Source organism: Mastigoproctus giganteus, chromosome 11, assembly GCF_048544385.1.
Source record: "Mastigoproctus giganteus isolate SK-2022 chromosome 11, ASM4854438v1, whole genome shotgun sequence".
NCBI lineage: Eukaryota > Metazoa > Arthropoda > Arachnida > Uropygi > Thelyphonidae > Mastigoproctus > Mastigoproctus giganteus.
The window spans coordinates 78,101,779-78,124,288 of record NC_143585.1 but is presented as its reverse complement, the minus strand read 5'-3'; the positions used below and the strand labels follow the sequence as shown (position 1 = coordinate 78,124,288).

The following is a 22,510-nucleotide window of genomic DNA, read 5'->3' as shown; positions in this document are numbered from 1 at the left end:
AGCCCGTCACCACCAAATACGGAAGATGCGGAAAGGTCAGGGAATGACCACCGCATATCTCAGAGCAATATGGCCTTAGTTGCTAATGCTCCTAAAAACCAAAACAAAAACAACAAACAACAGATTTTTTGGAATAATCATGCACAACTTGGAACTTCTATCAAAATTGTATTTATTTTTAAGAATGTTGAATTTTTTCATGAAACTACTTATTCTAGAGAGGCGCTGAACGTAATGACATCTAAAGATGTCATTACATTCAGTTGCAAAAAATAAGTCTCAGAGGGTGAATTACAGCATACTCAACCAAAGAATGGTAGTTCAGCATCCATCAGGAAGTTTATAGATTAACATTTACACTCCATCTGATTAATGAACTTTTGTGGCAAATGCTGACCTCATTGTATCATCATGATAACAATGTAATTTTGCTATAGTATATATTGTAAAAAACAAAGAAAATAATCTTTTTATATTTTTTGCCATAGATAAGAGATGGATGAAGGGATAGATTATGATGATGTTTATTCGGACCTCGATCCAGAAATGATGGATGCAGTGTATGATCAGTTATATACTGAAGAGTTAGAACATGACTTTAGTTTTGATATGCCTGAATCATATACACTTCAAGAGTTGTGGGGAGATTGCATTTTACCAACAATAAATGATGGTTTATCTGCATCGGTTCGTCTACTTATGTGCTGTTTTCTTTTAAGATTAACAAGTTGTTTAGGTAAGTTGATATTTTGGTTGTCTGTGTATTTTTTAAGAAAAAATGTTTCTTATGCTGGTTTTGGAGAAATTTTGCAAGTATATGCCTAAATATTATTCTATTTAAAGTTTTATCGTGCAAATTGACCAAGAAAATATAGTGACTGATCAGGAAATTGGCAGAAATTTTGTATTTGATGTCCTGGATTTGGTGAAGATAAGCATTTACACAGCATATATGCTGATGTGCCTAAAAAATGACAATGTAGGTTAAAAACTCAGTCTGAGATAAATTGTAGGAAGCCTTTGGTAATTCTGTTTCTGTTTTTTTTTCTGAATGCTAGTATAAGAAACAGCATATAAATAATATGGTTACTTCTGCCAAGTTTCTGGGAGTTTGTGTGGATGCGAAATTAATTTTTCACTCACTGCTCTAAACTTCGTTCTTAGTGCAACATAATGTATGAAATCTGACTTGGCAACTTGTTGACAAACATATCATTACATAATACTTTTCCGTTTGTGTTCTGCATCTTTTTTATGTGCATGTGGTTTGGTTTTCTGCTCAAAAAGTTTCAATCCAGCAACTAACTAACTAACTAACTAACATGTAAACTGAAACTTAAAAGTGTTCTTTTGCTTAATAATTTTTTCAAGCAGAAATGAACTGTGAGTAAACTATTTGTGTGGTAGAGTGTATATGATTTACTTAGTGCATATATTGTATGTTGTATCATATAATTTTCTTCTCAAATCATAAGGAACAAGCAGACTAATTAATCTTTAATTATACAAAAGCTTTCCTTGGTTTCCGTTGTCTGTATGCTTTTCTAAACTACCCCTGAAAGCATTTTTATAAATTGTTTAAATCTTATTTATTTATTTATTTTTCAGGTTTTTTACCAGTATCTTGGATTCACATGACATCTCTGTGTACAGGATTATATTGTTTATATATATTTTTTGGTGCTGAACTATCCTATATTATGTCGTTGGCACTTTTGGGGTATATTATGCTTCGTGGAATCCATTTAACCATAAGAAAATATAGAGGAGTAACCTGCGTAATCACATGTGTTATTTTTCTTTTAGGGTGGTAAGTATATTGTTTATTTTTAAAATGTTCAAAAATTATTAATAAAATTGTGAACAACAAAGTGTGAATTACAGATAACAGACACCTTGGTTTTATTGAATGATTCTCAATGGCTAAACTGCAATACAGGTTTTTTTTTTTTTTTTAGTGCATTTCGTATATGATGTTAAGTCTGTTGTAATGGTTATTTTAGTTTAACTCTCAGAAATTTAAATTAAACAATTTAGTAAACAAAGACAAAATAATATAAAATCAATCAGTTAGTTCTTCCTTTTTAAACACAGACATTACAATTTTTTTCAGGCTCTCAGCTCATCCATTTACAGTTAAGCTTCTTCAATTTCTCCATTGCAAGGCTAAATTGATAGGTTTGCTGATGTAGAATAAAAACTATTTTTTTTTCTTCATCTGAAAGACACAACAAAATACCATAAATGTTATTATTTTGGTTGTTTGTCACTAAAACAACTCCTCTTCCCTTTACGTGTGTAATTTGTATATGTAAGCTTTTATTTACATATAGACACATTAGTCTCTCTATTTTCTGCAGAAGCTTGCATCTACATAAATGAAACTAGCATATCTTAATAAATGAAACTTCTCTTCTTTTTTTATGACCAGACCACCATTTTAAGTTGGTAAACCACTTTATGTTGGTAAAGTTTTCATTACTAAAACAGACATATCTGATACATAGAATGTTCATTCACTATACTTCCATTAGTGATGTTTCTTCTGTCACTTCTTGTTTCTAAAACAGAATTAAAAACCTTCAGTTACAATGTGCTTTTCCTCATAATGACATTAAGTTCTGATGGATACATAGTGTTGTCTGCTGCTTATATCACAACAGTAATGGTTGTAGTTGGCGTCATTTTGATGCATAATCAATGATAAAACTAATTTGCTATGAATATCTTACTTAATATAGATTACAATTATAACCTGCCCTTGCAAACATCATTAGCATTAGTAGGCATATGACGCAAGAAAGCAAGCTTATGTAGCATCAAAATTTTGCAAATAATGTGTTTTGTGTTGTATTCTGGGTTGCAGAAATGTTCGAAATGCATTTGTTAGATGGGATATATATCTCTGTAAATGAAATACAATAAAAAGACTGCACCTGATATACCTAATTGCCATAAATATCATTGCCTAATTGCCAAAGGGTGAAATGCGTAATTAATGGAAATTTGAGAAATCATGCAAATGGCAATCATGACAGCCAAACATACATTTAATGCATTTATGTGTAAAAAGTGAAATAAGTTAACGTAATAGTATTATGTACTGTAAATCAGCAAAATTAAGTCCTCGATATTTTGTTGTTCCTCCTCGAGCTGCAATTACAGCCTTGCAACGTTCTGGCAAAGAGTTAATCAACTTCTGGATATATGGTTGCCCAATTTCATGGTACCACACCCTTACAATGCCCTCCTGCAGCTGAATCTTATTTGTTGGCTTCTGAACAATTTTAGATGACATTATGTACCAGCAATTTTCAATAGGGTTCAAAACTGGACTATTGCCGGGCCGGTCCATCACTAATGCCAGCATTTCTGAGGTATGACTGCATCTTAAGGGAGAAAAATGAGGGAAAACATTGGTGTAAGTATGATTTAAGTCTTGTGAGACAAGAAGACAAATTCATCATTAAATCTAAATAGCATAAAACTTACCAATTTTGCTGTGTGACAAGGTGCTGAGTCCTGTTGAAAAATGCAGTTTTGGACGTCTGTGTGGTGATCCCTAATAACAAGTTTCAGGCACTCCTCCAAGACAACAGTGTAGGTTTCTGCATTCGCTGGCAGCGCCTCCGTAGCCAGGTGGGCAGGAGCAGCAGTGCATAGCACACGTTTCTTGATTAGACCGGGGTTCGAGCCCATGCCCACCAAATACGGAGGATGCGGAAAGGTCAGGGAATGACCATGCGTATCCCCGGAGCAATATGGTCTTAGTTGCTAATGCTCCTAAAAACCAAATAACAAACAAACAAACAAGCATTCGCTGTTCTGTTAATAAACTTGCCGACCGGACTAGCCAGGTTTGTAAAGTGCCTGCCTGGCAACCCAAAGGTCGCGGGTTCGAATCCTGCCTCTGGCTTGGATCAGAGTACTGCAAAAACCTTGGGAGGTGCATTATGGCCACGGAAGCCGATGCACCAACAACTAACTAAAACAAAAAAAAAAAAAAAAAAGAAAAAGTTAATAAACTTAATTTCCTTCACCCCTTATGCATCCCATAGACCATCTGACCGGCGGGGAACTTGACAGTCAGTGGTATGCAGTCAGATGGTATGCCTCTGATTTTTGTCTTCTGACATATCGCTTCCCATCCAAGCCATGCAGGTTGAATTTCATTTTGTCAGAAGAGATGACAGTGTCCCATTGCTCTTTTGTCCATGAAACATGCGTTTTAGCCCATCAAGTCGCTTCTTCCTCATTTGTTGGGTCAACAAAGGCTTCTTCTTGGGCCCAAAAACATGCAGACCACATTCCGAAAGCAGTCTTTGGATAGTTCGTGCACTTGTTTCAACACTAGAGGCCATCTCAAAGTCCAGTTTTAGATCAGGAGCACCTGCATAGTGATTACAAAGGCATAGCCTTTTCGAATATCGATATTAAGAAGGTGTAGTCATTCTTATGGCCTGATCCAGGTCTTCTCTTCACATCACCGATTTCATGCTTTAACTCCAGCACTCAGGATACTGTTGACTGGTGGTAGCCTATTTTATCGGTGATAGCATGCGTAGAAAACCCTTCCTGGGACAGAGAAACAACTAAACTTTTTTTGGCTCCATATGTTCAGTTGACAACAACTGAACATATGGAGCCATCCTTACACCTCCATAAAACAGGATACTAATGAGCGTGTATACCCTTCCCATGCCGTATTTATACCTTGAAATTACTGTCTGATGCAATAGAAGCATTATCTGACACAATACCTTTGCTTTGCGACAAACAAAATGACTATAACCAAACAATATTAGCATTAGTAGAGGCATACGATGCAAGAAAGCAAGCTTATGCAGCATCAGCTAAAAAAAAAAAAAAAACGCTCCCATTTCACCCCACCATTCGTTCCAAATACCTGTCCAGTTCAGCCTTAAATTTATTTAGGCTATCAACTTCCACAACAAAAGATGGAAGTCTGTTCCACCAATCAGCAACCACCTGCTGGCTAAAGGCAAACTTCTGCACATCTATCCTACAACTGTCTGTCTTCAGTTTGAATTTATGCTCTCTCAAGTGATTATTCTGAGCTAGAGGAACAATCCCATCAGCATTGAGCATGCCCAAACCATTCAAAGCTTTATACACCTCAATCAGATCACCTCACAGGTGCCTAATCTCTTATACATATCTTATACATTTCACTACAAATGTTACTTTTTTGAAGGTGATATAGTTTTTTGTCTGCCACTGTACATGTCCGTTAGGAAATAGATGTTTAGTCCAAAAAAACTCTTTTTCAAATTTTGTACAGTCCGTAAACTTTATAAAAGTGTATAAATTTTCTAATTTGCAACAGAAAGTCTATCTGAAGCTGCATGTGAACTATTAATCATAGGGTGTATTTACAGTATTCAAAGTGATATTCAATTCCTTCCCAAATGGGTATCTCCATAGTCAGGTGGGAAGGAGCAGCAGTGCGTAGCACACGCTTTTTGATTAGACCGGGGTTCGAGCCTGTCACCACCAAATACGTAGGATGTGGAAAGGTCAGGGAATAACCACCGCATATCCCAGAGCAATATGGCCTTAGTTGCTAATGCTCCTAAAAACCAAATAACAAACAAACAAACATCCCAAATGATGATTTTTGGAATTAAACTATAATATAATTCTACCACTTTTAGTAGTAGATAAATGAAAAAGATAGAATTGTATAACCTTTAAATTATTTTCACCCTCAGTTATTACATGGGGATGAAATACATGCCTGCCACCAACTCTTCTGGTTTTCTGATGTTTCTTCTGATTTTTAGTACCTTGATACAAAATCAAGTTTGTTGTTTTTTAAATACACAGATAAGGTTTTTTTTTTTTTTTCTCCTCCCAGTTGTGAACAATGAATTTAATGATATTGGCTTAAAATACAACATTAGAGATTTTTAGCTTAAGTATAGAAGCAATAGGCATTTACAATATTAGGTGAAAAAATATTTCGCCTTCATTTGTTTTGATAAGTATGCTTAATATATGATTTTTGTTATAAGAATTTAGCATTTTAATGTTTTCAATGTTTCTATTTCCCCCCCACCTTTTTTTTTTAATGAAATCGCAAACATGACAGATATCAGTACCATGTGCGGATTGGAGGTCGAGGGAAAGAAGATATTTGTTAGCATTAGACTTGAATTTCTGCAGCATTTCTGCAGTTTTCAGTAAATACATACATAAGAAGAAAGATTGTTCCAGAAAACAGTTCAAATTGGAGTTCAAAACATGTGCTGAAACAAGTCAACATGGATGATGCTAATTGTTTGCAGCCTGTTTGGACTTGTTTGTGAGAGAGTGGGATGATTATAGATGCTAATTCTGAAGAACATTGCCATATGTGGGAGCAATATTCAATGGTAGGGCGGATTTGCAATTTGTACAGAGTGAACAGCTGTTTGGAAAAAAAGTAACACCAAAAGCAAAAGAGAAAACCCAGCTTTTTAGATGCAGAGGAAGCAATATTTGCAATATGCTTATGCCAAGAGAGAGATTAGAAGTCAGGGTAACACCCCAATGGAGATATATGATTTTGCCTAGAAATCAGAGTGTTATCGAAGATAAGCATAGGAGCAGAAGAATCCTTTTTGCGAGATATAAGACAGTACTGAGTTTTAGAAGGATTGAAATTAACTAAGTTATCTTTGCCCTACTAGAGAATTACCTGGAGATCAGCATTTAAGGAATTGGTAGTGGATATTCGAAAAGTTGAAGCCATTTGAGCAGGGCAAGGTTTCTCAAACTGGAAGGTGGAATGCAACGTTCTATCATCAGCAAAACTATGGATAGGATTTCCAGTCAGTGGAAGAAGGTCATTAATATATGAGGAAAAAAGTGGGAAAAAGAACTGAACAGTGGGGAACAACAGCATTAATGGGAAAGTTAGAAGAGAGAGAGAGAGAGAGAGAGAGAGAGAGAGAGAGAGGGAGGGAGAGAGAGAGAGAGAGAGAGAGAGAGAGAGAGGGAGAGAGAGAGAGAGAGAGAGAGAGTCATCAACTGCAGCTAACGATCATAGAGAAAACTGGATACCCAATTTCAAAAAAAAGTTGGAAATTCATGAGATGGAAGCTTGTTTACAAGACCATTATGTCAGGCATGATCAAAAACCTTAGAAAAGTTCAGAGAAAAACTGCTTGAGTTTCACCAAACTTTGCCATTTTATTAGTCCATAGGTGTGTAAGATAAACTGATATATCATGAGTGGATCGACACTAATAGAATCTGGCAATCGTCTGTCAGATAGAAGGTTTCAAGATACTTTAGGAGTTGGTGGTTAATGGATTTCTCTGTTACTTTGGAGTGTAATGAAGCAATAATTGGATGAATTTGTTACTTTTTTTAGGATCTGGATGGATATGAGCAAATTTCCAAGCAGAAGGAAAAACACTAGTGGAATAAGAAAGTGTAAAAAGACAACACACAAACTAGAAGAACTAGTAGAGAAATGGAATCAGGACGTAGAGCTTTCTTGACATTGAGATTATTCAATATTCTTTTAACATCCTTTTAATGGAAGACCACAAGAGGCATTGAATGGACTTTAGTGGGAATGGTAGGAGGTGGTTTACCAAGATTATCAATACAAGAGTTGGAAGAAAAGTAGGATGTTAGTAAGTAAGTAAGGCCACAAATCCTCCATACCATGGAATATTGTTCCCACATCTGAGGCAGTGCCCCCAAAACCTCTCTCAGGCTTCTAGATTCCATTCAGAAGAGGGCAATTAGGTTAAGACATCAAAGGCGGATATTGTTGGTCAAGACATCAAGGGTGGATATTGTTGGGATATCAGAGACATGGTGTCACACATATATTAGGAATGCAGAATAGGAATATGGGGTATACAGTGTGTACAGAAAGGATAGACAGGATAGGAAGGGAGGAGTGATTATGCTGTTAATTAAGAAAAACATAAAATCAAAGGAAGTGCATCCAGTTGACATAGATGGACAGTGCAATGTTGAGTCAGTGTGGTGTGACATATGCATTGGGAAAGCAAAAATAAGAATAGGAGACAATTGTACAGAGAAAAAAAAAAACTGCTAATAAATCAGAATTCTAATAAATCAGAATGTCTCATAATGAGGGATTTTAACTTCCCAGATATTGACTGGAACTTGTGGGTTGGTCACACACACTAGAAAGACTTTTGTGGGTTTGTTGGATGATTGTTTTCTGCAGCAGCATGTTCGAGAGGCAATCAGAGAGGGTTATCAGCAATGATCATTCGTGTATTAAGAATTTGCAGATAAAGGAACCACTAAAGTGGCAGTGATCACAGTGTACAGATGTCGGATTTACTTAAAGATATAGGTGCCTCCATAGCCAGGTGGGCAGGAGCAGCAGTGCATAGCACACGCTTCTTGATTAGACCAGGGTTCGAGCCCGTGAGCCACCAAATAGGGAGGATGTGGAAAGGTCAGGGAATGACCACTGCATATCCCCGGAGCAATATGGCCTTAGTTGCTAATGCTCCTAGAAACCAAATAACAATAACAACAACTTAAAGATATAATTACCATTGAGGTAAAGGAAAGGATTTTTGCTTCCATAAAGGCGACTACAGTGGTCTCAGACAGTTCTTAAATTCTGTACAGTGGGACCAACTGATGATGTTACCAACAGCAGATTCTAAGTGGGAAGCATTCACGGAATTAATCGTGGAAGCTACTAGACGTTTCATGCCTATTAAGAAATATTGTTCAAGGTTTAGGCCTAAATTGTTGTCAAATGAACTAATGAGACTTGTGGCAGAGAAGAAAAATGCATGGGATGCATATAAATTATCAGGTGACAGAAGCCTATGGCAGATATAAGCTAGTCTGTAATCAAGTCACAAAGGAGATTAGGCAAGTGAAGGCAGCTTATGAGAAATCTTTGGCAAAGGATGCTAAGAAAACAGCAAGGATTTCTCTACTTATATAAACTAAAAGAAAGGGGATGAATCAGACTGGTCCGCTTGATATTGATGGTTCGACTATTGATGATCCTGCTCAGACAGCAAATGAACTGAATGAGTATTTTGCATCCACATTCACACATGAGGAATTATTAAGGAAGAAAAATGCCAGAGAGTTATCAAATTATAGCAGGGTGCTTAATGATTTTGTAATAACTGAGAGAAAAGTGGAGAAGGAATTGTTGAAGTTAAACATAAGAAAAGCACCTGGTGTGGATGGGATCTATCCAGTTATATTAATGGAGACAGCAAAGGAACTAAGCAAACCCTTAGCAATAATTATGAGAGCATTCTTGGACTCAGGGGAGGTCCCCTCGGACTGGAGATGTGCAAATGTATCCCCAGTTCACAAAGAGGGATCGAAGGATGACACAATTAATTACAGACCAGTTAGTTTAACTTCTGTTCCGGGTAAAATAATGGTGTCACTGGTTAAAGATGCATTGCAGGATCAACTAGACGAGACTGCAGCAATAATTCAGACACAGCATGGGTTTGTTAAGGGGAAAGTCTTGTCTGACAAATTTGATTGGTTATTATGATGTGGTTACAAAGGAACTGGATGCAAAAATAATTTTGATATTATATAGTTGGATCTCAGGAAAGCTTTTGATAGTGTTGTGCATGGAAGACTACTGTACAAATTGGAGCAGAATGGTATTAAGGATAAGTTGCTACAATGGATAAAAGGGTGGTTAATTGGGAGAAGACAGGGGATGGTAATCAATGTGTGCTGCTCTTCGTGGACTAATGTTATTTGTGGAGTTCCACAGGGTTCGGTGTTGGGCCCACTGTTGTTTTGTATATTTATCAATGATATCGATGAAGGTATATCAGGCTTAGTGTCGAAGTTTGCCAACCTTTGTATCATTACATGGTTGACAGTAATGGCAGTGTGCTACTACAACAGGATCTAGAACATTTGGGCAGATGGGATGAGAAGCGGCAACTGAAGTTTAATATTGACAAATGCAAAGTACTACATATGGGTAGAAGTAACCCCAGAGGAATGTACCAACTGTGTGGTACTACACTTAAGGTGGTAGAAGATGAAGAAGACCTGGGAGTAATTGTGCAGTCAGATATGAAGTTTTCTGAGCAATGCAGACAGGCTGCAAAAGCAGGTCATGGGGTTTTGTCATTGATATATAGGAAGGTCAGGCCATGCCTTGAGTACTGTGTACAGGTCTGGAGTTCTCGTTTTAGGAAGTATGTAGATTTGCTTGAGTGTGTACAGAGAAGGATGAGGCCAACAAGATTGGTGAGGGTGGGATGAAAGATCCTCTTACCAAGAGAGGCTTAAATTCTGCAAATTGCAGCGGCGGAGACTGCACCTGTGCAGCGATTTGATTAAGATATATAAGGCCTTGAATGGGTTGAGCACGCTGATTTCTGATGGGATTCTTCCATTTGCTCATATTACGAACCTAAGAGGGCATAAATTCCAATTGAGGAAAGGCAGTTGTAGAATTGATGTGTGCAAATTTGCCTTTAGCCAGTGGGTGGTTAATTGCTGGAACAAACTTCCATCTGTTGTCATGGAAGTTGATAGCTTGAATAAATTCAAGGAGGAACTGGACAAACATTTAGAGGGAATGGTTGTGTGTATTTTTATTTTATTTTTTTTTTTTTAGGTTGTTGCTACATAAGCTCATACACTTGCTTTCTTGCATCACATGCCTATATTACTATTATTACTATATAAATATGCAAGGCTTCTTTTTGGTTATCCCCCGAAAATGGTGTAGTTTTGTTTAATGATATGGTTATTTTTGCATTGCATGTAATGATTTATTATTAATTTAGATGAAATATTCCAGCTGAGAGATGGAGCTGCATTAAAGTTTTTTGGATTCTTATTTCTGAAAGTTGATAGTTATGTGTCCATCTAATACTAAATGCTTATGCCATTACACCAACAAACTGAATAATACAGTCATTTGTTAGGTGTATATTAAACTGCGTTTTCAGTTTTCTTGAATTTAGGAGCATGAACTAATCTATACTTGTGATATATTTGTTTTACTTTTAAACTGATTTCTTTTTTTTTATTTATTTTTATTTTTTTTTTCAAGTGAGCTATTCCTTGTAGATCCAACCCAGTGGCACAGAATTAGAGGTAAGCTGTTTTTGGTTGAATTTGGATGTCTTATTGTTTCAAAATAATATGCGAGAGAGAGGAAAAAATTATATTTATTTTAAATCTGGCTCCATGCTACAACATTAAGCTGGGCCCAATTTGAGAACCCAGTATTTATCACAGAAAGAAAGTAGTGGAAAAAAGTTTGATTCACATTGCGTAAATGAGAATTCAAAAAAAAAAAATAATAATAATAAATAATAATAATAATAAAAAATATATTTCCCATACCTTCCACCTGAATTCCATGACCCTACAAGGTTCATCAATTCAATCAAAACTGAATTATTGCATGGTCCAAGGTGGAGTGTTGTGTCCTGGGTAATGTTACTGATATTTGTGATTTTGAAATTACAGAGGACTGTTTATTAGAAAAACTTTTGAGCCTAAAGGCAAGTAAGGCCCCTGGAATTGATGACATATATTCAGTAATTTTGAGGGAGACAGCTAGAAAGTGTATTGAACCATTGAGATTAATTATGCAGGCATCATTGGACTCGGGAGAGATTCCTTTGGATTGGAGAAAGGTCAAGATATCACCAATACATAAAGGTGGTTCTAAGGGTGAAGTTAGTAACTACAGACCAATTAATCTGACTTCAGTGGTAGGGAAAATCTTAGAAGCAATTATTAAGAGTGCAATCTAGTGACATTTAGGTTCGAAACTGAATTATTGCATGGTCCAGGATGGAGTGTTGTGTCCTGGGTAATGGTACTGATATTAGTGATTTTGAAATTACAGATGACTGTTTATTAGAAAAACATTTGAGCCTGAAGGCAAGTAAGGCTCCTGGAATTGATGACATATACCCAGTAATTTTGAGGGAGGCAGCCAGAAAGTGTATTGAACCATTGAGATTAATTATGCGGGCATCATTGGACTCGGGGGAGATTCCTTTGGATTGGAGAAAGGTCAAGATATCGCCAATACATAATGGGAAGAACATACAGAAGTAGTAGCAAGTGCAGTAACAGTCAGAAGGTGCCTCTTCAAAAATGGACTTGTAGCCCGTTGTCCTAAGAAGGAGCCCCTCTTCACACAAAAAATGAAAAAGGCCCGATTAATTTGGTGTAAGGAGCATGTCGAATGCCCCCCCCCCCCAGCAGTGGAAGTCAGTTATTTTCTCGGATGAGAAGAAATTCAACCTGCATGGCTCTGATGGGAGACAAACAAATCGCCGTAGATGAAGAATGCCATCCAGACTGTATGGTGTCTACTGTGAAATTCCCTAGCAGCCAGATATGGGGGTGCATTTCGTATCGCGGAGTAGGTCACCTGCAGTTTATAAAAGGTTCCGTAAATGCCAATGGATACCTGGCTGTATTGGAAGGCAAATTGCTGCCAAGTAAATGCATCTTTCAGGATGACTCTGCTCCTTGTCATCGGGCAAAAAGTGTAAGTAGGCACTTCTGTAGTTACTTTAGCTTCATTTCTGCATTAGAAGTTCGACAGTAATGTGTTTACATTTGTTACAGTGAAAATATGGTTGGAAGATTGGTTCATTGCAACTGTTCTTCTGGGCTGGCCAGGAAACAACTCGGACCTGAATCGTATAGAGAACTGTTGGCATCGTGTGGAACTGCAGTTGCCAGAGGCGCCTCCGTAGCCAGGTGGGAAGGAGCAGCAGTGCGTAGCACACGCTTCTTGATTAGACCGGGGTTCGAGCCCGTCACCACCAAATACGGAGGATGCGGAAAGGTTAAGGAATGACCACCGCATATCCTGGAGCAATATGGCCTTAGTTGCTAATGCTCCTAAAAACCAAAAACAACAACAACAACAACAACAGCAGTTGCCAGAAAGAAACCAAAGACCCTTCGGGAACTTCAGGAAGCCATAATTCGTGTTTGGAACTACGAAATATCAGTTGATTATCTTCAGAAATTGATCTCGACAGTGTGCTGCTATCATCAGGGCCAGAAGCAGTTCAACTAAATATTAGTTTGCACCTGGTGAACTTTTCATTTTGTTTTCCATTTAAAATGATAAACTGAAGCAAATTGAGGGCTTCTGATAACATTTCAGCCATAATTGTTGTTTTTACCAAAACTGTTGTATAAAGGTTGCAAATGCTCATTTTGGAATATTTTGAGAGTACCTGTCAAATATTACTTAGCTTTGCCTTAACTATTAATAAATGTCTTTTGTTTATATTTCTTTTTGTGATGCTAGTCATTAATGTAGCATACCATTGTGAAAAAGGTTAGAAATGTGAAATTCCTAGGTGGTGCACTTTCTTTGAACACCAGTGTATATATAGTTCCACAAAAAAAAAAAAAAAAAAAAAAATATATATATATATATATACACACACACACACAGTGGAACTTCACTATTACGAACTTCTATTTAACGAATTTCTCCATATTATGAATTTTTTTCGCAAAACATTGAACCTTAAAACGAAATTACATGTAAAATTAACCCCATATAGCAAAGTGTTAGTCTCTCTATAACGAATTTTTAAAAAAATTAGTAAAAGCATTTTTGATGATTTTCAAGCATTTACTGCTAAACAGCCGCTCAAATATATGGCCTCCTTCCCTTCGAAATTGCACATTAGCATCTGGAATTAATCATCCTTTTAGTGAATACTTGTGGCCATTGACGCCTGTAGGAGGGTCTTTGTTTCAATTTTGTTACAGTTATGAAACCAAATGGGTTTTCTTAAAAGTGGTCATAAACTTTACAATAAATAGGATAGATTTGTATATTGATGTTGGCTCAGGGGAAAACGAAATTCGCTGCAGTAAGCCTTTAGCGTGCTGCAGTGGCAATACATAGAATGCTACCATAGTCGGTTTTTAGTAACGCCTACTGAGTGACATTCGCTTCTCACCTCAACTGTACCAAGTGACCTTCCTGTCAATCATTATATGATATGTCCATTCTCATCTAACTGGACTCCCAGTATATGGTTTTCATGAATTTTTTTATTTCGTTCGTTTAGAACAATTTGGCTATATGCTCTTGTATTTTATTTTTTTTCTGAAAAGTAACATACAGCATACATTAACCATAAATTTTCTTTTGTGTATATATGAATGAAAGTTGCATATTTCTTCAAAGTGATTGATAGGAAAAGTCACGTGATACTGTTGAGCAGCTCCGTAGCCAGATGGGCAGGAGCAGCAGTGCGTAGCATACGCTTCTTGATTAATCGGGTTTGAGCCCATGACCACCAAATACGGAGGATGCGGAAAGGTCAGGGAATGACCACCGCATGTGCCCAGAGCAATATGGCCTTCGTTGCTAATGCTCCTAAAAACCCAAATAACAACTAACAACAGCAGTCCAGTAATTTTTACATTTGCGAAAACAACGTCCAAGAGAAAGTGTTTAAGTATTAATGATAAAGCAAAGATTCTTCATGATATTGACCAGGGTTTTAAGAAAAAAGATATTGCGGAGAAATATGGCATACCTGCAAGCAGCTTATCTACGATTTTAAAAAATCAAGAATAAATTTTAAATGCAATTGAAGGAGGAGCAGACGAGAAGTGAATTAACTTGTGTATATACGAAGATGTTGATAAAGCTGTTCTAAAATGGGTGCAAATGATACGTGAAAAGAATATACCAATATCGGGTCCAATAATTAAGCAACAAGCTCTGAAATTTGCACAGTCCCTGAGACATACAGAATTTAATGCGAGCACTGGGTGGCTAGATAAATTTAAGAAGCGCCACAGAATTGTGGAAAAAGTTAATTGTGGAGAAAGTGTTAATGTAAGTGAAGAAGATTGCAGCAGTTGGAGGAACAATACCTTAAAGAAGATTTTGGAAGAATATGAACCTAAGGATGTTTTTAATGCTGACGAAATGGGTTTATTCTTTAAATGTTTTCCGAATAGAACACTTGCTTTTAAGGATGATAAATGTTTTGTGAAAAGCAAAGAAAGAATCAATGTGCTAGTTGGAGCAAATATGACAGGAAGTGAAAAATTAAGACTTTTAGTCATCGGAATATCAAAAAACCCAAGATGTTTTTGAGGCACAAAATCTTTGGAAGTTGACTACACCTTTAATAAAAAAGCATGGATGACAAGTGATATCTTTGAAGACTGGATATTAAAACTAGACAAGCGTATAACAAAAGAAAAAAGGAAAATAGTGTTGGTAACTGACAACTGTCTGGCACATCCTGCCAGTATTTCTGCCAAACTTAAAAGTGTGAGGTTGTTTTTACCACCAAACGTGATGTCAAAACTCCAGCCAATGGACCAAGGCATTATTAAAAATTTTAAATTTCATTATCGAAAGTGAATAATAATGAAGATTTTCAGTGCGTTATCAGAAAATAGAAACTTGATGTTACAATTAACCTTAGAGATTGCATCTCTGAGCTGGAACAAGTTTGGACAAACGATGTCGCTGAATACACTATTCAAAATTGTTTTTCGAAAGCGGGATTTGCATTGAATACAGAAGTCGAACAGCAACTGGACGAACAAAATGAACTGCCCCTTTCACAACTGAAAAACATTTGGACATTATTAGAATCGTCTGGAAACATCGAAAATGAAATAACACTAGATAGTTATGTTTATGCAGATCAAGATCTGACTACAACAGAACATCCAAATGAAGATGAAATACTGCTGAACAGTGTTAGACCCGACCTTGATCATGAAGAAATTAACGATGATGCGGAAGATACATCAGAACAACCCGTAGAAAAGCCAACTCACGAAGAAATGATTAACGCTTTTAAAATGGTTCGTATCGGTCTACAGTTTTGTGAAAATGTTCTTGATAATGTTTGTAATGCTCTGAACAAATGTGAGGTTTTCTTTGAGAATCAGACATTTTTTAATTGTACTGTGCAAACGAAAATTACAGATTTTTTAAATAAGTGTTTTTGAAATAAAATAAATTAAAAATAAATGTAGATTCATTTTCATTTTCTAATTAAATAACAATTTCTAATAAAAAAGATATTCTCTGTATAACGAAATTTCTGTATAACGAATTTTTTCGGTGGATTTATCGAATTTGTTATAGGGAAGTTCGACTATATATATATATATATATATATGTGTGTGTATAAATTATTGAAGATAATAATAGAACAGGTAAATCAAATAAATCAAAATTTTTGCTTGTGGACCCCCTGAGTCCTAACTATGTGTACCCCCATATACGCATATGTAATATTCTTAAATGAAATATTTGTTTGTAGGTTAGTAAAAGCTAATAATTACACAATTCCAATATAATATAAAAAATGTAAATTACAAATTTTGAAAATTTTAATTTATAAAACTGAAACATTTTTTTACTTGTAATAACAGAATTAGTAAAAAAAAAATTTTTAAAACTACTATTTCAAACAACATATATAAATTTATTCCTAAGGCTATTAAATAGGCCCTACTAATGAGATCCTTGTGGCTGATGTTTGATATTAGCATTTTAATATCTTGCTCCAATTTTGTGAAAGTCAGACGAAGATCGCCTCTTTTTACTATATCAAGTCGATTACGATTTTTTATTAACAACTGTATTACACGACTAAAGCCGGATTCCACAAGATAAGATGATGGGAAAACAATGACATACATTTTAGCTTTCTCCCATAAAAGCGGATATTTACATGCAATGTCACTATTCTTCCATACATCATGCTTTCTTTTTTTGAATAGACTTCGGACTGTCTCATCAGATCGACCGCAATTCAACAAGTTCCTTTTGTAAATCAATTTCAACATCAGCGATATTTACCTCAAATGGAATCAGCACCCAATCTGGAATGTTCAGTTCTGGTAGGTCCTTGAACCGAACTTGCATGTCTTCATAATTTTTTTTTAAATGATCAACATACACAACACAATCATCATCTTTTAAATCATTGCTAACTGAAGCAAGGTTTGGAAACTGGTCAAACGCACGGCGTGAGATATTAAGACTGTACAATTTGAGATTTCCTAGGAATGCATTAATGGCTTCTTTGCTAGTTATTAAATCACAATTATGTCCTTTCTGCAGCTTATTAAGAGAATTCAGTTTTTCAAACACATCTGAGAGGTAAAATATGTCTATTTTCATGGCAACCAACTGTTTTCCCATCTCCTTTTCATTTAGAAATGATACGATACTGTTCCAAAGGACGACAAAGACAATTTCCTTTAGACAACCATTGCACCTCTGTATGCAGTACAAGACGGTCAAATCCTTCTTTAGTTTCATCACAAAATTTGCGAAAGAGATGACTTTGAAGAGCATTAGCCTTAACGAGGTTGACAGCTTTTATTACAAGAGTTAAGGCACCAGATGTTGGCGGTGAATCACGCAATGTATGCAAAATACTTTTGGCAATGCATTTTTTAAATGAGTGATAAACCCTCTGTACCTACCGACCAGGGAAGGAGCGCCATCAGTAGCACAAGCCATTAAATTTTCGAGTGGAATATTTTTTCTCTGAAATAAGACGTGACTTCCTTAAATATTGTTTCACCTTTAGTATCTGTTTTGAGGAATCTTGCAAAAAGCATTTCCTCTCTGAATTGATTATCATCCATACATCTTACATATGCCAATAAAAGTGCTTCATTGCCCCTCAAAGTTGATTCATCGAGTTGCATTGCAAACTGTTTCACTCGTAATTGAGCAATAAGTTGATTTTCTACATCTTCAGACATTTCATCAATGCATCTGGATATTGTGTTATTGCTCAAAGGAAGGTTATCGGTAATTTCACATGCATTTTTGTTTAACATTGTTGAAATTACAACTGATGTTGAAGGCAAGATGACAGTTTCACCAATGCTATGGTGGCTTTCCAGATTTTGCTATTATTTTGCTGATTTCATATGATGCTAATAAACTGCTATCTTTATTGCTTGCTTGTTTACTAAAAATCTGATCCAATTTGTTTCTTCCTTGAAAATTGTCTCGTAGTTTTCGGAAATACTCCACTGATTTATTTTTCCTTTCGCTGTGCCTTGTCTCCAAATGGTGACGAAGCTTACTTGGCTTCATGCTATCATTAGACAGCACAGTCATACATATAAGACACATTGGTTTTGTGATATTCTCTGGTGATTCAATAAAACCATATGACAGACATTCAGTCAAATATTGTCTTGTTTTCTTCTTTGCATGAGCCATGGGTAATCTGAAAACAATAATAATATTATTAACCTCAAATATTTAATGTTGGAAATGCTTGTAGGTACTAATGGAATATAGTTCACTAGAACAATAACATTCAATAACACAAACAATAGATTTCACCACGACGATGCCGATTACTCACTATAGAATGAATTGACTGACTCTTTCTAGATTAGTCGGTGCTTAAATAATGTTTTCTTCTTCGAGAATTTTCAATGGAATTTTTTTTGCGTCAACTAAAGAAGGTTCCAGAAAATACGAGTATCTTCTAACTGCGAATTTCTGCACTTTTCTATGACATTAGTTTATTTTATTATTATTATTTTTATTTATTTTTATTTAACAAATTATTTTATTTATAATATTTTATCATGAACCCCTTAGCTCATATTATGGACCCCTGAAATACAATTTTTTTCTTGTGAACCCCCTCAAAGCTTCTATGGACCCCGGTGGGAAACGCTGGTTTAAACACTCAAATATATTTCTGACACATTTTCTTCACACCGAAGAAATGATTTTCTTCGCAAAGTTTCAAAAGCTGCCAACATTTCATGTTTGGAAGGTTTAATATTGCCCACATTGCCTTTGTTACCCTCATTTTCATGAAACTTTTCGTAGATTGTCATAGTTCTTTGAATACTCTTCAAAATGTTGGAGTCACTTGGATATTCAGCTGCTATGACATCATTATCAACTCCTAAAAATTCGTCAAGAACAATTTCTCCACTGATCAAACCTCTCACAGAGTTCTTCCCAAGATTGATCAATGTCACGTAGTAGTTCATCCCTCTCATCACTGTTAATTGGTGTTTTAGCAAAACCTGATTTTGCAAAACAATTCTTAATCATTGTTTCTCTTGACTCCACACTTTCGCCAACTATGATATGCACATCTGCAAGTCTAAAACAGAATCTATAGGTTGGTTGGTTTCTATTCTCAGTATAATTTTTTTCAGTATATGCCTTCAGTAGTGCATTTTCAAATCGCGGGTTTGATTCCCGCCTCAGGCTTGGATCAAAGTACTGCAAAAACCTTGAGAGGTGCATTATGGCCAGAGCAGCCTATGTGCCAACAACTACCAAAAAAAAAAAAAAAAAAAAAAAAACCAGAAATAACTTTTTCGAGTAAGTCATGGTGCTTTTTAAATTTGTCTAGCCAACCAGAACTGGCTTCAAATGTTTTTTGCCCCAGAAAAGATGCATACTCCACAGTTTTTTCTTTTATTAATGGTCCTGATATTGGCATGTTTTGGTCTTGAATAGACTTAACCCACTTAAAAACTACTTCATGCAGGCATAATTTAGCATTAGTTGATGCATATGATGCAAGAAAGCAAGCTTATACAGCATCAGCCAAAAAAAAAACAATAAAACTTCCCATATCAGCCATCCGGTCACTCCAAACTTTTGTCTCGTTCAGCCTTAAATTTATTTAAGCTATCAACTTCTACAACAACAGATGGAAGTCTGTTCCAGCAATCAACCACCTGCTGGCTAAAGGCAAACTTCCACACAGCTATTCTACAACTGTCTTTCCTCAATTTGGATCTATGCCCCCCCTCAGGCTCTTATTCTGAGCAAGCAGAAGTATCCCATCAGCATTGAGCCTGCTCAAACCATTCAAAACCTTATACACCTCGATCAGATTATCTCGCAGCTGCCTAGTCTCCAGATGCTGCAACTTGCAGAACTTAAGCATTTCTTCGTAAGCACACCCCTTTGTTTCTCTCACCTATCTTGTTGCCCTTCTCTGTACTCGTTTTAGCAACACTACATCCTTCCTAAAATGAGGCCTATAGACCTGTATACAGTATCCAAGGTGTAGCCTGACCATTTCCTTATACAAAGGGATAATCTCCTCTTTGTCTCTGCTAGCAAAATTCCTATATATCGTTGACAAAACTCCATGAACTGCTCTGGCAGCCCGTCTGCACTGCTCAGAGAACTTCATATCTAACTGCACAGTTACCCCCAGGTCTTTTTCATTCTCCACCTCCCTGAGTGTAGTACCACACAGTTGGTACATTTCTCTTGGGTTACTGCTCCCATATGGAATACTTTGCATTTATCAATGTTAAACTTCAATTGCCACTTCTCGGCCCATCTGCCTAACTTTTCTAGATCCTGTTGCAGTAGCATACTGTCTTTACTGTCATTAACAACCCTGCCAACCTTTGTATCATCTGCAAACTTGGACATTATGCCTGATATACCTTCATTGATATCATTGATAAATACACAAAACAACAATGGTCCCAGCACTGAACCCTGGGGGACTCCGCTAATAAGATTAGACCATGTAGAGCAGTTTCCATTTATTACCACTATCTGCCGTCTCCCACTCAACCATCCCTTTATCCATTGCAGTAACTTGCCCTTAATGCTCTACCACTCCAATTTGTACAACAATCTTCCATGTGGCAACATTATCAAAAGCTTTCCTGAAATCCAAGTATATGATATCAAAATTATTTTTTGCATCTAGTTCCTTTGTAACCACATCGTAGTATCCAATCAAATCAGTCAGACAAGACTTCACCTTTACAAACGCATGCTGTGTCTGAACTATTACTGCTGTTTTGTATAGGTGATCTGTATCACCTCCTTAACCAGTGACTCCATTATTTTTTCCAGAACAGAAGTTAAACTTACAAGTCTATAATTGTTTGTGTCACCCTTTGAAACCTCTTTGTGAATTTTGGATAGATTTGCATCTCCAGTCCATGGAGACCTCCCCTCTCTCTAAGGATGCTCTCATAATTATGGCTAAGGATTTGCTTACTTCCCTTGCTGCCTCCTTCATTATAACTGAATAGATTCCATCTGTCCCAGGTGCCTTTTTTATATTTAATTTCAACAATTTTTCCTCCACTTTGCTCTGAGTTATTACAAAAACACTTATCTCCCTGTTAAAGTTTGATAAACTTCTGACATTCCCCTCCTTGAATAACTCCTCATGTGTGAATGTAGATGCAAAATACTTATTCCCCTTCCTTCTGGAGTTTCCATAAGTAAAGAACTCTTTGCTGTTTTTCTTTACAACCTTTGTGACTTGATTACAGACTAGCTTATATCTGCCGTAAGCTTTTGTATCACCTGATAATTTATATGCATCATATGGAATTTTCTTTTCTGCCATGAGCCTCATTAATTTATCCAACATCCATTTAGGCCTGAACCTTAGTTGGTATGAAGAGCCTAGTATCCTCCAAGATTAACTCCCTGAAGGCTTCCCATTTACAATTCACCATTAGTAACATCATCAGTTGATCCACTGTATAGAATTTAAAAACAGTAAGCATAGCCCACTGTAGTCACCTTTACGAAAACAAAAACCCTTCCTTTTACCCTTGATGGTAATTACATCTTTAAGTAAATCCCACATCAGTACACTGTTACCTAGTGGTTCCTTTATCTACAAATTCTTAATACATTAATAATCACTGCTGATAATCAGATCAAGGGTATTAATCCCTCTGGTTGCATCTCGAACATGTTTCTTTAGAAAACAATCCTCCAATAAATCCACAAAAGTCTTGCTAGCGTGCGAGTGACCAACCACAAGTTCCAGTCAATATCTGGAAAGTTAAAATCCATCATTACAAGGCATTCTGATTTACTGCCCATTCTATTTCTGTGTACAACTGTTCATTGTACTCATCAGAGTCATTAGGCCTATAACATACTTCTACTCTCATTTTCCCGTTCCCAGTGTTTATGTCACACCATCAGACTCAACATTGCACTGTCCACCCGTGTCAACTGGATGCACTTCCTTAGATTTTGTGTTTCTTAACTAACAGCATAAATCCTCCTCCCTTTCTACCCTGTCTGCCCTTTCTGTACACATTGTACTTCCCAAATTCTAATTTTGCACTGCTTATATCTGTGTGACACCATGTCTCTGATATCCCAACAATATCTGCCTTTGTTGTCTTGATCAGCACTTCAAATTCATTAATTTTATTTACTATACCTCTACCATTAGAGTATATGCAAGTATACATGCACTTGTTCTTACTCTTAGTTACCTTAATACAGCCTTAGTATTTACTTGTTCCATGATGACTCCTGGCAGCTCTTGAAGTCCCCAGCAACTTGCTCTCTAGGCTGCTGCTGCTCATTACAATAGAAGCAGTACTAGAATCACTTTCACTTCTTCCTGCAGCTACCATTAATCTTTTATTCTGTATATCCCCCCAATCTAGCAGTTTTCCGACCCACCTAACACTGCCTCAATAGCATCAGCAAATATCC

The 22,510-nt window shown here is 36.4% G+C and overlaps 1 protein-coding gene across 1 annotated transcript in view; it reads left to right on the top strand.

Moving 5' to 3' along the window:
- The first annotated feature begins 495 nt into the window (after positions 1-495).
- Positions 496-22,510, top strand: part of por (Protein-serine O-palmitoleoyltransferase por) — a 136,266-nt gene continuing 114,251 nt past the window's right edge. The window contains exons 1-3 of the mRNA XM_090384482.1: positions 496-736; positions 1,609-1,810; positions 11,069-11,112. Of these exons, the coding sequence (XP_090240608.1) occupies positions 496-736; positions 1,609-1,810; positions 11,069-11,112 (487 nt within the window). The remainder of the gene's footprint in view (positions 737-1,608; positions 1,811-11,068; positions 11,113-22,510) is intronic.